Source organism: Sus scrofa, chromosome 13, assembly GCF_000003025.6.
Source record: "Sus scrofa isolate TJ Tabasco breed Duroc chromosome 13, Sscrofa11.1, whole genome shotgun sequence".
Lineage (NCBI taxonomy): Eukaryota > Metazoa > Chordata > Mammalia > Artiodactyla > Suidae > Sus > Sus scrofa.
Window position 1 is genome coordinate 16,313,490 of NC_010455.5, and position 13,778 is coordinate 16,327,267.

General features: G+C 37.3%; 1 protein-coding gene across 3 annotated transcripts in view; it reads left to right on the forward strand.

The window, feature by feature from the left end:
* The window catches only part of RBMS3 (RNA binding motif single stranded interacting protein 3), a 1,489,550-nt gene that overhangs the window by 1,344,569 nt on the left and 131,203 nt on the right, over positions 1 to 13,778 (forward strand). For all 3 annotated transcript variants that reach the window (XM_021069971.1, XM_021069970.1, XM_021069972.1), the window contains exon 11: positions 13,548 to 13,594. In XM_021069971.1, coding sequence (XP_020925630.1) covers positions 13,548 to 13,594 — 47 coding nt within the window. The remainder of the gene's footprint in view (positions 1 to 13,547; positions 13,595 to 13,778) is intronic.

Sequence of the window (13,778 nt, forward strand, 5' to 3'; positions counted from 1 at the left end):
ATGGTTGATCCCTGGCCTCTATCAGTGGGTTAAGGATCAGGCGTTGGCAGGCAGCTGTGGTGTAGATAACAGATATGCCTCGGTTCCCATGTGGCTGTGGCTGTGGCTGGCAGTTGTAGCTCCGATTCGACCCCTAGCCTGGGGAACTTCCTTATGCCACGAGTAAGGCCCTAAAAAGAAAAAAAAAAAATACTCAACCATGTGGTAAACATGATTGAATACAATTAAATGATGGATGCTTCTACTACAATGGTGAGAATTACTCACATTTTGAGACTGCTTCATGTTGACCTTTGCCGTGACTAGTCTTTGGCTTTCCTTCAGAATTTTCAAATGTAAGTAAATAGTAAATTTCAAATCACAAAAGATGATGCTGTTTGACCAAATTTTCATGCTGGGATAATATCCTTAAATAGTGCAGCTATCATGAACAAATCATTTCTCATTGGCTTCAATATGCTAATCTGGCTTTCATAAAAATCTTACCAAACCCTATACTAATTGAGTTAGTAATTGTCATTGATAGCAATTGCTTTGGGAATTGTCCTTCCAAGAAATAACATTTTGGCCATGGACACGTAGAAAAGATATGGCAATGGAACAAGAAGTTAACTCAGCAAAGCGTACAGATTCCTAGTGAAAAAAAGCCAAAATGTTTACTATAAAAACTAAAATAAATAAAATGACCTCTTTTAATCTTTATCTTATTTACAGTTCTCTGCTAGGATAATTTAAAAGCAACTAACAATAAGAAATAATTGCTCTTTTTTTTTGATGTTCTGAAGATATTTTTCCTTATTATGGAAATGTTTAGCAAGATTACTTTCACAATCTGGATATGAAAATGAACTGATGGAACTAACAAATCAACATGGAGGTTTTCAGTAATAGTTTACAGGATATTGAAGAGACAACAAGTTTGGGGGGAATGTGTTCTAGCCATACTGAAGTTTGGAATTCCTGACCCCACCAATTAAAGAGCAAGTTTTAGATGGGACACAATGATGTATTATTTCTTGAAGATATTTTATCTAAGTGTTATTTTTGTTTGCCCAAGACAGGTATAGAAGTACAGGTTATGAATTGTATACTATCAGAAAGTTTCATTCACAAAATCAGATGTAAATGAGCCCTTAGCATCTAGAAGTGTTCTGCCTCTGTTTGGACATGTTAGTTGAGGGATGGGATAAAATGACATGGTGTACTTGAATTTCCTTAAATTAGTACATCCTATTCATGCGCTCACAGAATCCCCCATTATCTTAAAGCCAAGGTTATCAGTTTTATCAGAGCCAACTTAAGCTAAATGATATTTTATGACCTATAGTCCAGATAATATGTTGTCTGTTTTCAGACCTGAAATCAACTCATTTTCAGTGATGGATGAAAGCATCCCCTGTGCTATAAAGTTTTATAACTTGTCCATTCAGAGTTACTGTTAAAAATTATCTTCGGTATCAGTAAGTGAATGAAAGCCTGCAAAAGTCAGATGGGTGAATGGAATTTCTCATGCTACTATGAAGTCCATAGCCAAGGGCAGGCAAATTTGATGCACATGATTCCAAACATCCATCCTCCTCCTCATTGTATCTAATAGCATTGGGAGTTATTCTTCATTCAGACTAAATCCATTTATGATTGAGACAAAGATGTCTTTTTAGATTTATGAATAGACAGATAGTTACACTCACTTAAAATAGTTACATCCTATTTTCCCATTCAGGTGAGTAAACCTTTTCTGTGAGGGGGTATGTCCTAATTTTTTATTTTTATTTATTTTTTTTAAGAAGGTGAATACACACATACTGGGCATTATAATTGTCAGTTTCAACTGTGTCTTTATCACCATAATTGTCAGTACTGTGTTACCTAAAGCATTTGTTCCTTCTGTGACTAATATATGTTATGCTCTGTCTTGAGGTATCAGTGAGGCGAAAGGAATGACCTCTGCCCTGAATGTTTGTTACAGATGCACACCCACAGCGAGAACCCCTCTGATTTTCTTGTATTTCTTATTTGCTTTCTTACTTTATCAGCATATAACTACATTGTGCAGAAATGTGTTTATTTTAATTTTGTGGCCGCACCCACCACATATGGAAGTTTGTCAGCCAGGAATTGAATTTGAGCCACAGCTGCAGCAACACTGGATCCTTTAACCCACTGAACCAGGCTGGAGATCGAACCTGTACCTCTGTAGCAACCTGAGCTGCTGCAGTCAGATTCTAAACCCACTGAGCCTCTGTGGGAACTCCCGAAATGTTCTTTTTAAGAGAAGAATTCTATTTGAAAGAGACTTCTCCAAAGATAATACTGAAGGATGAGCAACTTAAACAAAAAGCATTGCCAGTCACTGAACACATACTGAGTATCCATTTTGTGCAAATATTAGACTGGATACTACCGACATGATGGGGACGGGTAGACAAACTCCCTTCCCCTTGGAACCTAAAATGGCAAAGTAGGAGATTTAAAGTGGGACATATACAGCTTAGTTTTTGGAAACAAAATCGCTCACTGTGATTGGCTTCATACCTATCCAACAGTTAAAGAAAGCCAAAGCCAAAATAATAACAAAAATCACAATAAAAACAGCAGCCACAAGAAAATCAGTTCACATTTGCCTTGTTAATAATCATTTACTGTTCATTTGATTGATTGATTGATTGATTGATTGATTGTTTTTCAGTATAGTCAGCAGAAAAATTGTATACATTTAAAACCCACCAAAGTTGGAACGTTCTACCTTGTCACTCATCTGGCAGAGACACCCAAACTCATGGGTGCTGCGTAGTTCAGAAACAATAATGTTTACAGAAACACCTTGAGCTTTGGGGGTGCTACTGAATCAATCTAGAGTTCTTCTCTAATGAATTCATTGAGAGTAATATTTTTTTTCTGAATTCGAAGGAATCCTATGTGTCAACATCTGTGATATGCTCATAATTGATTGCTTTTTATCACAATTTTCCAGGCACTCCACTGAGAGACTGAGGGGGCAAACACTAGAATTTAAGTCACAAATCCACAGCTTTCAAGCTGAGTGATGAACATGGGCAAGCTTTTCAATCTTTTAGCTTGTTTTTCCTCATTGGTAGAAGGAGAATGGTTGAAAATGCACATGTAGTGATTGGAAGGATTAAATGAAGTGGTGAAGATGCAGCAATGAGCACAATACCTGACAACCTATAATTGCTCATGTAATAGCCACCATTACAACTATTGTAATATCACCCACACAACTTGGGGCTTTTTCATCTGAAAGCTAGCTTTGCAATACATTCCATGTGACTTGAATGTATCAGTCCTTGGTTTCCAATGTTACGCCCTGCATATTTATTTTCCAAATGAAATTATTATTAATGCTACAATACATATTTGAAAGAAAATATACTGCCAATATCTCTTTCCAGCAAAATTTTTGTCTTATTTTATAAAATATGTGAAACAAATAGAAATTAATTTATTTCAACTTTGATCCACATTTTGTTCATGTTTTTATAATCCCAATCCTTATTTGCATTCCACGCATTATTTAACACTGAAACGTTAAGTGGCTTTCAAATTTCTAGCCAATTTCCCTTGAAGCTCATGTAATCAAAAAAGCCAGGAGATGGCAAGGAGAATAGGAGGTTGGATGGAGAAGAAGAAAGAGAAACATGCACATTCACTAGATACCAAGGAAAATATTGAGTTACTGATGAATTACATGGTTGGTGTTTTGAAAGAAAAAGAAGGTGAATAATTAACCTACCTCTTCTGGCAAATAGTGACATTTACAAAGGTGTTTTTGCAACATCTGTGGCTATGGAAAGTACTCCTCATGCTCAAGTACTTTGCAGTATTCTTCAAAACCATTTGCTTTGACAGAAGAAGCATTTGGATGCTATGAGTGGTGACTTACTGGATTTAACAAAGAATTGGCACACAGAGATTTGCTTGCATATTCTGTGGCTTCTACTGCATATTGCATATTTATGGAATGTAAGTAATCTTTAAACTACCACATTTTAATATATTTCAATGATGAGTTTACCAAATTGATCTGTGTAAGGAATTTTTAGAAACCTTACAGATAGTGGTATTAATGCCATTTATAAAATTTCCTTTTGTTGAGTGACTCAGGTTAGTGAATAAGCAGTTTGTAAAAAGATACAGTTGATCTTCCTTATTTGTGGGCTCTAGATTTGTAAATTTGTCTCTCTTTCTAAAATTTGTTGCTCAGGATTAGCACTCACAGTGCTTTATTGGCCACTTGAAGATGTGCAGAGCAGCAAACACTCCTGGTTAAGGTTGAACATGCAATGCTTTGCCTTCTTGTTTCAGCTCTTATACTATAAACTAGTGTCCTCTATTTGGTTTACTTCAGACCACATTTTGTGCTTGTTCCTGCTTTGTACTTCTCATTGGTGATACCACTGTTTATAATGGCCCTTAAGTGTAGTGTTGACCTGTTGCCCAATGTTTCTAAGGGAAAGAAATCTATATAATATGCCTCGGGAAGAGAATATGGAGATAAAAATGGAGATAGGCTTCCTTCAGGTGTAACTTAAGAGTGCTGTTGGCTATGAGTTCAATGTTAACAAATCAACAATAGGTACTAAATATGGTGTCTTTAGACAGAAATACATATAAAACAAGGTTATCTATTGATCAGTTGGTGAATATGTTATGAGCAGACTCTTGCAGGAAACTAAACCTGTATTTCCTCTTGGAGCAATGATTCACAGTATTCATTAATTCAGTGCTCATGGTGACTTCATAAAATATAATTATTCCAGATAGCAAGAGTCAGGTGTATCTTGTTTTATGACTACTGTGATTGAGTGGGATTCAGTCTCTTGGGTAAGTTTATGCCTCTCCCATTGATATAATAAAAGGGCTCATTGATATCAAAAGTAACTAACTGTACCAATGTGTGAGCCACTTGCCCTTATTTGAAGAGTTATGTTATAGTCTATTATTAATTGTATAGTATATTATCAATATACTATAATACAATATATTGAAAGAGTTGCATTATAGTCTGTCATCAATTGTTTAAAGATGACAGTTCTTACTGTACTCAACCAATATGGGTAAAACTTTCTAATTAATTTTGGGGGAAAATACCTCTGATCCTATTTTCATTAATTTTAGAGGCTGTGACATCTAGTCTGAGGCTGGGAGAAGAGAATTTTAATTTTCCCTCAGAGAGTGATGCAGAGAATTCCCAGCTAAAACTTATAGCAGCAAAGGGTCAGGTGTAACACTTTAGGGCAGGCGAGTGTATGTCTGACTTTGGTGAAGAGTGGGATCTGGAATCTCCCAAGAAGGTTTAGAGGTCAGAAGGTGCATACTCACTTTGTTCCCGAAGGGCTCTGTATACCATGTTCTATCTCAGAGGTGACAAGATGCCACTGATGTGGTCATCTCTGCCTATCCTAAGAGCAAATGTCACAGCATGCTGGTATGGCTGGTAGACTGAAAGGAAGGTGCATGCAAAGGCTGGAGAGGATACTTTCACCAAAGAATAGTAGTAAACACCTAAATAAAAAATAATAACTTAAAGATAATGACCATATATAAACTTACTAATTGAACTTGGCAGTAAACATCTGGAACTCAGTATAGATACTTAAGTTTGAGGCCAAGGTTTGGGCATCACTGAGACATAAATAATAGTTGGGAATCAGAAAATGACTCTCATTGCTGTGCAGGAAGAACAAGGAGGAGGGAATGCCTGGTCCTGAGCACTGGTGTCTCCAAAGCACCTTGAGCAAGTAACACCAAGGAAAAAATGCCCTCTGTGAGTGCAGAAGAAAACTAGGGGAGAGGCTCACAGAAGCCAAGGGAAAGGAGTTTTGAAAGAAGAGAAAATCCTTGTCAAATGATGCAAATGAGAATAAATTTGGTATTAGCTGATGCAAACTAGTATGTGAAGAATGAATAAACAACAAGATCCTACTGTATAACACAGGGAACTCTACACAGTCTCTAAAAAGAATGTGTATATATAAATATATGTGTGTGTGTCTGTGTGTATAACAGAGTCACTTTGCTATACAGTGTAAAAGCAAATAGACTTTTTAAAATCTTTCAAAAATGGGAGTTCCCATTGTGGTTCAGCAAGTTAAGAACCTGACATAGCGTCTGTGAAAATGAGGGTTTGATCACCAGCTTCATTCAGTGGGTTAAGGATTTGGCGTTGCTATAAGCTGCTGCAAACTGTAGTTTGCAGATGCAATTGGATCTGATGTTGCCATGGCTGTGCATAGGCCTCAGCTGCAACTCTGATTCAACCCTAGCCTGGGAACTTCCATGTACCACAGGAATGGCCATAAAAAGAAAAAAAAAATTCCAAAAATGATGCAAAGTAATCAAATACAATTTAGAATAAAGGTGACCTGGGGGTTCTGAAACTTTGAAAACCATGGCATGTACTGTGAACCAGTTCATAGGTTGGTCAGCATCTTTTATAAGACAGTGAAGTAGGGTTTCTATCTTATCTCAAGACCACACAGTATTTTTGCCTCCCTAGTGTAGGCTTTAGAAATTTCCTTGTCCATTGCGTCATTTTCCCCTCATCTTCATTTTAGGGAGGGACTGGTTGCACATAGCCCAGAGAGAATCCCTCAGCAGGTGAGAGCAGACATCTAGCCTTACATGGTTGACTGCCTCCTCCAGGAGACACAGACCACTTATTGGTCATGCATCCATGCCAGAGCCTCTCCTGGTAAAATCCTACCACTTACCTCTCCTGAAGGCCAGGAGTTCATGCTCTCACACCCCCATTCAGCAAGTGCCCCAATAGCCTGCCTTCAATTTTGTCCTGAGTATTTTTTTTTTTCCTAGAATTAGTTCCTCCTGTAACAGAAAAAGGTTAAAAGCCCCTCCAGTGGCCCAAAGCCTTGACTGGATATTGATCATTTTGTACTTTTCTGTTGATTTTTATTGATTCCTCTGAATGTCGTAGATATCCACACATCTGGGATCACATATGAAACCCTCAATTTCTTGGCCATTTTGGTCTTTGGATTTATAAATTTATACTAGCTTTCATCAGTGGAAACATTGTGTTGTTAACCCTGGATTTTCAATCTTTATTCTTAGCCCCCTGCCTATTCTTACCTTGACTCTTCTGGCTGTAGCTGTCCCTATTCCTTCCCAGCTCTTTGGTATTCTACAGATCCAGCAAAGCCAAATATCTCCTGACATTTTCAAGCTTACTTCAGAATCAGGCTTCTGATCTATATTACTTTTACAAATAATATGCCTTTTTTACCCTCCTAAACTTCAAATTTTAAAACAAATAATAGAAGACATAGCATGCTTCTTTGAAATTTTTTCTTCCATTATAAAATAATTCACTTTATATACAACCTAAAAGAGTCAGGAAAAATATGAAAAGGAAAAAAATACTTGTTAACACCATCCTGATATTTAACATTGTTGAAATAAATATTCTTTCTAGTCAGAGATTTTTTAATTTTTAAAGTTCCATTTGTCGACATTTACTTGTTGGCATATATCGTACCTACAATTTTCTATCGTAATTTCTTCACTAGAGACATATTTTCTAAAGAAAAATACTGCTAAATAAATACAAAGTTAAATGAGTTTTCACTACAATTATAGTACCTAAACAACTATAACACCTTATAATTCTTTTCACATACCATCTTTTAAGTCATCTTATTTCATTGATTGAATTTTTAACCAGAATTAGCTCAGTTATAAATTAACATTAATGTAAATTAACATAAATTAAATTTTAATAATTAAATTGGTTGCAAGAATTAAACTCTTTAAAAATGATATCAGAAAACCAAACTAAATTACCCTTTTCTTTGGTTTCCTGAACTCATCTTGTGCTAACATAGTGTTTATTAAAATATACAATGTTTACTACCTATTTATTAATGTTGCCATAAATCTGATCTTAGAAGACTGTCAAGCTTTATTTGTTTATAACTTATCCAAGTATGATGCATCCTGTGTCAAAGCAAAATTTAAAAAAAGGAGAAGTGTTAGGCTAAAACAGTTTTTGACTTTTCCACAAATTACAGTTGGCATCTGTTCCTATACAGTTTACTGTCTCAAATTGTGTGATTCCCATTGGTGTTATAGTGTAAAAATAGTTTTATAAATAATGGAAACAATTCTATCAGCTGTCTTTTCAGTGGCTTTCTTAGAGTCAGTGATGCTTTGCTTCTCAGATAAGGCCAAATATTACCATCTAGAAGGTCTTCCTGAAGTGATCATGCCTGCTCCCTAGCGAGTGCATTTTAAACAGTATTTCCATAATTATTACCTCTTCATTTAAAGTTATGGATATCAAATATCTAGATCCCAAGTCAAACATATGTGTCTCAATGAATCCCCTATATTTATTGAAAACAATTATGGACCCTAATTACTCCAGAAACCATATTCAAAGTTTCTATTTAGATTTGAGAGCATAGATTATGTCTAGGAGAACTAGAAATACCCTATTAAGGCTGAAATACTAAGCCAAAACTCAGCCACTGCTGGAAAATGCACCCTTTTTGTTTTAAATAAATCACAAATGCCTTTAATCCACAAATACCATGAGCTTGAAAAATGGAAAATTTTTTGAATTTAATAAACGCTTTTCAAAAAAGAGTGACAGGATAAAACATCACTTTTCTACTTAGGCGGTGTGACGTTTTCGTTTTGTTCCAAGTTATTTTACTTTTTATGTGATTCTGACGTTTGTAAACATGCCATAAAATTTGGTAATTACATAATGACAATTTCATGGTTCTAGCTCAGTAGAAAGTGGCTGGACAGAGCAGCAAAATCGATTTTCTTTTTTACCTTGTGGAAAGAAACAAAAGGAAATTGAATGCAAAATCTGCATTAAGACCATATTAGAATTATACTCAACAATCTGTTACACATGAAATGAAAACCAGGTGCAGCCTAGTGTTATTGTGCTGTGATATTTGGCTAGCAGGTTAAGTTCAAACACCCCTTCATTTAACCCATGCCTTGCTTTGTTACCCCATATTCCAAATGAAGACCTCTTGTCTCTGCTTGCCAAACGTCCTCAGAGACAGGACCGGCTCCTGGCAAATTCGTGAAGAAGATGAAACTTGAGTCCATCTTCACCTTAGTCTCTCTCCACCTTTCTGTTACCCAGCGCCTCCTTTGGTCACCCATTACCCTGGACTTCCCCTCTGTTTTCCAGGGAGCTCATGCTGATTCTTGTCCAACCCTCTTTGACGGTATGATTTCCCTGCTCAAAAAATGATGAGTGGCTTCCCAAGAGGAGCCAAGCAATCAAGACCTTCATCCTTTCCTTCCAAGTCTTATTTCCCACAGCTCCCACCAGTGCCCTTTTGGCTCACATGCCTTTCTCCATGCTACCCCTTTTGCTTGAGTTGGCCTCTGCTTCTCATTTCCATCTGTGGAAATCCTATCTTCAAGCTCCGTTCAACTGAACCTCCTCCATGTGCCTTCTCTCATCTCTCCTTTTGGCACCTCATCTGTACCACTCACAGGGCACTTACCACGTGGTGCTTTGTGTGACAATATTTACATAGGTATGTATCTTGTCTCCAGGCACTGTGCTGAGTGTTTGTCTTTTTAGGGCCACACCCGCAGCATATGGAGGTTCCCAGGCAAGGGGTCTAATCGAGCTGTAGCCTTTGCCCTACCCCAGAGCCATAGCAACGTGGGATCTGAGCCACATCTGCATCCTACACCACAGCTCACAGCAACACCGGATCCTTAACCCAGTGAGCAAGGCAGGGATCGAACCCACAATCTGATGGTTCCTAGTCAGATTTGTTAACCACTGAGCCACGACAGGAACTCCAGAGTGTTTCACAAATGTAATTATCTCTTAAATTTCAAAACAAAAACATGAGGTAGTATTATTATACCATTTAACAGTTAAGGAAATTCAGACTCAAATAGGGTGAATAACTTGCCGAAGGTCATGATGTGAAAACAGCAGAGCTAAGACTTGAATCCAAGTCCAAAACATATATTCTCTTCACTAAATTATACTGCCATCTACTTAGTTCTTTCCATCTTCTGATGGACGGAGGTTTAAGATGGAGGAAGAGGCCAACTTAGGCTTTCTGATCTCAAGTACTATTCAAAAAAGAGTTTTCTAAAAATTTTATTGAGGTATAGTTAGTTTACAATGTTGGGTAGATAAAGTTTTTTATACTTACTGTATCCTTAGCTGGGCCTGACTGGTTAACTATAATCCATGGGGAATTCAAGTCAAATGTAAAAGGAAAAAAAAAATCTTCACCTAACATAGCCAGAACAAATAAACATAGCATAGAAAGGGAAGGTTGAAGACAATTTATAATTCAAGAAAGACTAGGAGTTCTCTTGTACCACAGCAGGGTAAAGATCTGGCATTGTCCCTGCTCTGGCTCAGGTCACTGCTGTGACTTAGGTTCAATTCCTGGCCCGGAACTTCCACATGCTATGGAATGTGGCCAAAAAAAGAGAAAGACTAGATAACATTAGTCTCTGACCACCATTGGAAAATAAGTTCAAGGAAAAGAAGTATATATGGCTTCCTATAAGACCCTAGGATTTAGAAGATTTGGGTGAATAGGAGGCTGAAGATATGATAATAGCTTTATTGAGTACAAAGCTCCTTATTTTCTTTCTTTCTTTGGTCTGACATCTTGGATAAGTTAGGGGAGAGAAGCTTAATATTCTAAGAGGGAAATCTCATCCCTGATGGCCAGCTTTTCCAACTGCCCTCTCCAGGACCCAGAACCACGGAATCGCAGTTCCACGCTGTACTGTACTGGGAAATGTTAGTCGAAGGCCAGCCTCCCGCTCATCACATGGCAGAGGCTCCATCCAGGGAAGAATTTGGACTTAGCATCTTTGTGCTTTGATAGTAAACCTTTGCTTCTCCCAAGAAAACATAATGTCTCATTTCTGCTCTTTTTTTCTCTTCTCATTTTCCAGGCCCCCAGCTCATCACATTTTCAGATTATATTTCTTTAACATGAGTGACATGCAGTTATCATCAAGCCTCTGTTCTTTGTGCACCTCTGTCTTAACTTGTTTATAACCTTCATTTCAATTATTATGCTCCCTGTATGCCACTTGCATTTAGAGATGGCTCTACACTTACGTCCCTCATACCAATCTTAATAATCTTTAAATTATTGTTTAGGGAAAATAATGCATGTAAGCTTCAACATAGCAGATCATACTGGACTTCAGACCCTATCTTAGAAAGCTTCAGAATTTTCATTTTAGTTATGTATTAAATCTGAGGCATTCAATGAGCATTTTTCAGGAAAACCAACCACACTGGAAAAAAACTCAAATACAAAAGTTTTTTTTTTTTTTAAGATTTATGGTTTTTCTTATCCTCTACAAAAGTCCTCAAAGCTGTTCTTTTCTTATTATTTTGAAATAATTGTATATTCACAGGAAATTGCAAAAGCAACATAGAGGGAGGTCAGGTTTACCCTACACCCCATCTCTCCCAGTGATTACATTTTATATAATAATAGTTAAACTTTATTCCTTCTACACTGGGACTCAAACCCAGCCAAAACTCAGATTGGTACTCAAACCCACGGGCTGAGACTTGAACCCACTGTCTTTTAATTAAAACTGCTCAGCTCACCTGGTATCAGGACTTACTGAAGCTCAGGTTCTTTTGTCTTGTCACAGAAAGAATTCAGCAAAGTGGCATGAGAATAGTGAATTTATTAGCATAGGACCTTGTGAGAGATACAAGTGGAAGGGCAAGGGAGAACAGCCCTGAGAACAAAGAGGGCTACATTTTTATCATCAAAGAAAAAGTGAGGAGGGGAGAAGACTACCCTCTTCTTTCTAATTTGGGGGTGAATGTCAAGGCTTACATCATTAGTTCCTCCTTTGATCCTTTATAGCATAACCAGGACTGTCATGGCACTATTTAAATCATATGTATATTAGCAAAAGAGTGGTGACATATACTAAAATATGGTAATTCATCTCAGGTTTCAGTATAATGTCCCCTTTTACCTATTTTTTTTTCCCCTTTCACCTGTATTTCTATCTTGGCTACATGCAGAAATGCTACTCGTCAAGGACTGTTAACTCCCTGATTTCATGTAACATAATTCAGATCCCATATTTACTGTCTCAAACTACCTAGGTTTGTGGCTTGAGTGTGTCTGGCACTTAGATGCACCTAGTCTTCCTTCAAGGTAGGGTAGATTGTTGCTAAATTACTAGATTCTTTTCTTGAGTGGTCATGAGCTTATAACAGTCTCCCAAAGTCCCTCAAAATTCCCTTTCTGTCTTTAATCCCCTAATGGGATTTTTAAACTGACGTTTAATCATCCTATTCTATCCCTATCAATAGTACACTATCAGGCCAGGAAATTGACATGGACTAATACACTTTCAAGTTTCTAAAAGAAAAAAATGTCCAGCCTAATGATAACCTAGAGATAGCTTTAAATTTCATTCTATTTCTGTTTCTGCCCCCAAGAAATAACCAGGCTAACAGCTCTGGAGAACAAAGGATGGTGGGCTGATGTGGCCACAGAGGATATTCACCACCTGCTGGAGATGATCCTTAGGGCTCCTTCAAATCCTAGTCAATGTCGTGGCAGGGCTGTGGAAGGGCACCCACCTCAGGAGACTTGGGTTGGAAGCTGGTTGTGCCTCCATACGTGTGACCTTGAGCCAGTCACTTGACCTCTCCAAGCTTCTGCGTCTTCATCCATAAGATGGAGAAAATATTTCTCCTGCCTGCTTTATCAGGTCCTTGTGAGGATGAAATGTGATGAAGAACATGAAGTAAGGGGTAGGCTGTTAGTCAGCAATCACCATGTTTATTTCAGTTTCTAACAACTGCTAGTTACAGAAATGTAATTTTTCAACTCAATTATACTTTTTTTAATTTAAAAAAAAGAAATGTAATTTTTCAGTAGTGGTTTTATTCTTAGAAACAAAACCCAGCCACCTCCTTATTAACCACAAGTCCTAGAATTTCCATCACATGTAAACAACCTTCCCTTTCTACACTCTCAGTGGGACGGGTACTAGCAAAATACTGGACACACGTGCTGTGATACATTACCTACATAGCCGGAAGGCATACGATCTATTTTAAAATGAGTATATCTTAACATTTTCTTCTGAAAGGTCAAATGCATTTTAAGTAGCTTTTATTTTTATTCAGACCTCAGGATTCATTCTTTCCTTTTTTGTTTTTTTCGTGAGATATGCAACAGGTGCTTTTTGACCAGAGTGAGAAATTATACAGATACCAGATTAGACAGTTTGTGGTTTATGAATTAGAAATGGAAATCAGCCAAGCTGCATTATTATTTGGTTTGTCTGGATATACAATATAAACTCCCTAACTCACTGGTCGATGCTGGTGTGCTCATAATGAAAAACTAGTCTTGGCTGGAAGGGAGTACATATGCAGAGGATCAAGTAAACGTAAATTATAGAAAGTAAAGATAAGAGTCTTTGTGTGTACTGGATGCTTTGGATGACACCACAAAAAAAAGTTAAGATCCATTTTCTCCCTTCCCCCCCATATACAGGCTGGCATGGCTCTGACCTATGACCCCACAGCCGCCATTCAGAATGGGTAAGTAGACCACATTTTCTCTATTTTAATTGCTATGCTATCTTTGAACTCTGAAGTCAGTACTGAAGAAAAATGTTTCAGTCTGTCTTTTTGGTTTAAACCTTTAAACAAAAATTTAAACCAAAGCTTTACCATCCTTGGATTTTTTGCTTCCCATGAGTGGCTCTGATATCACACCATCCCC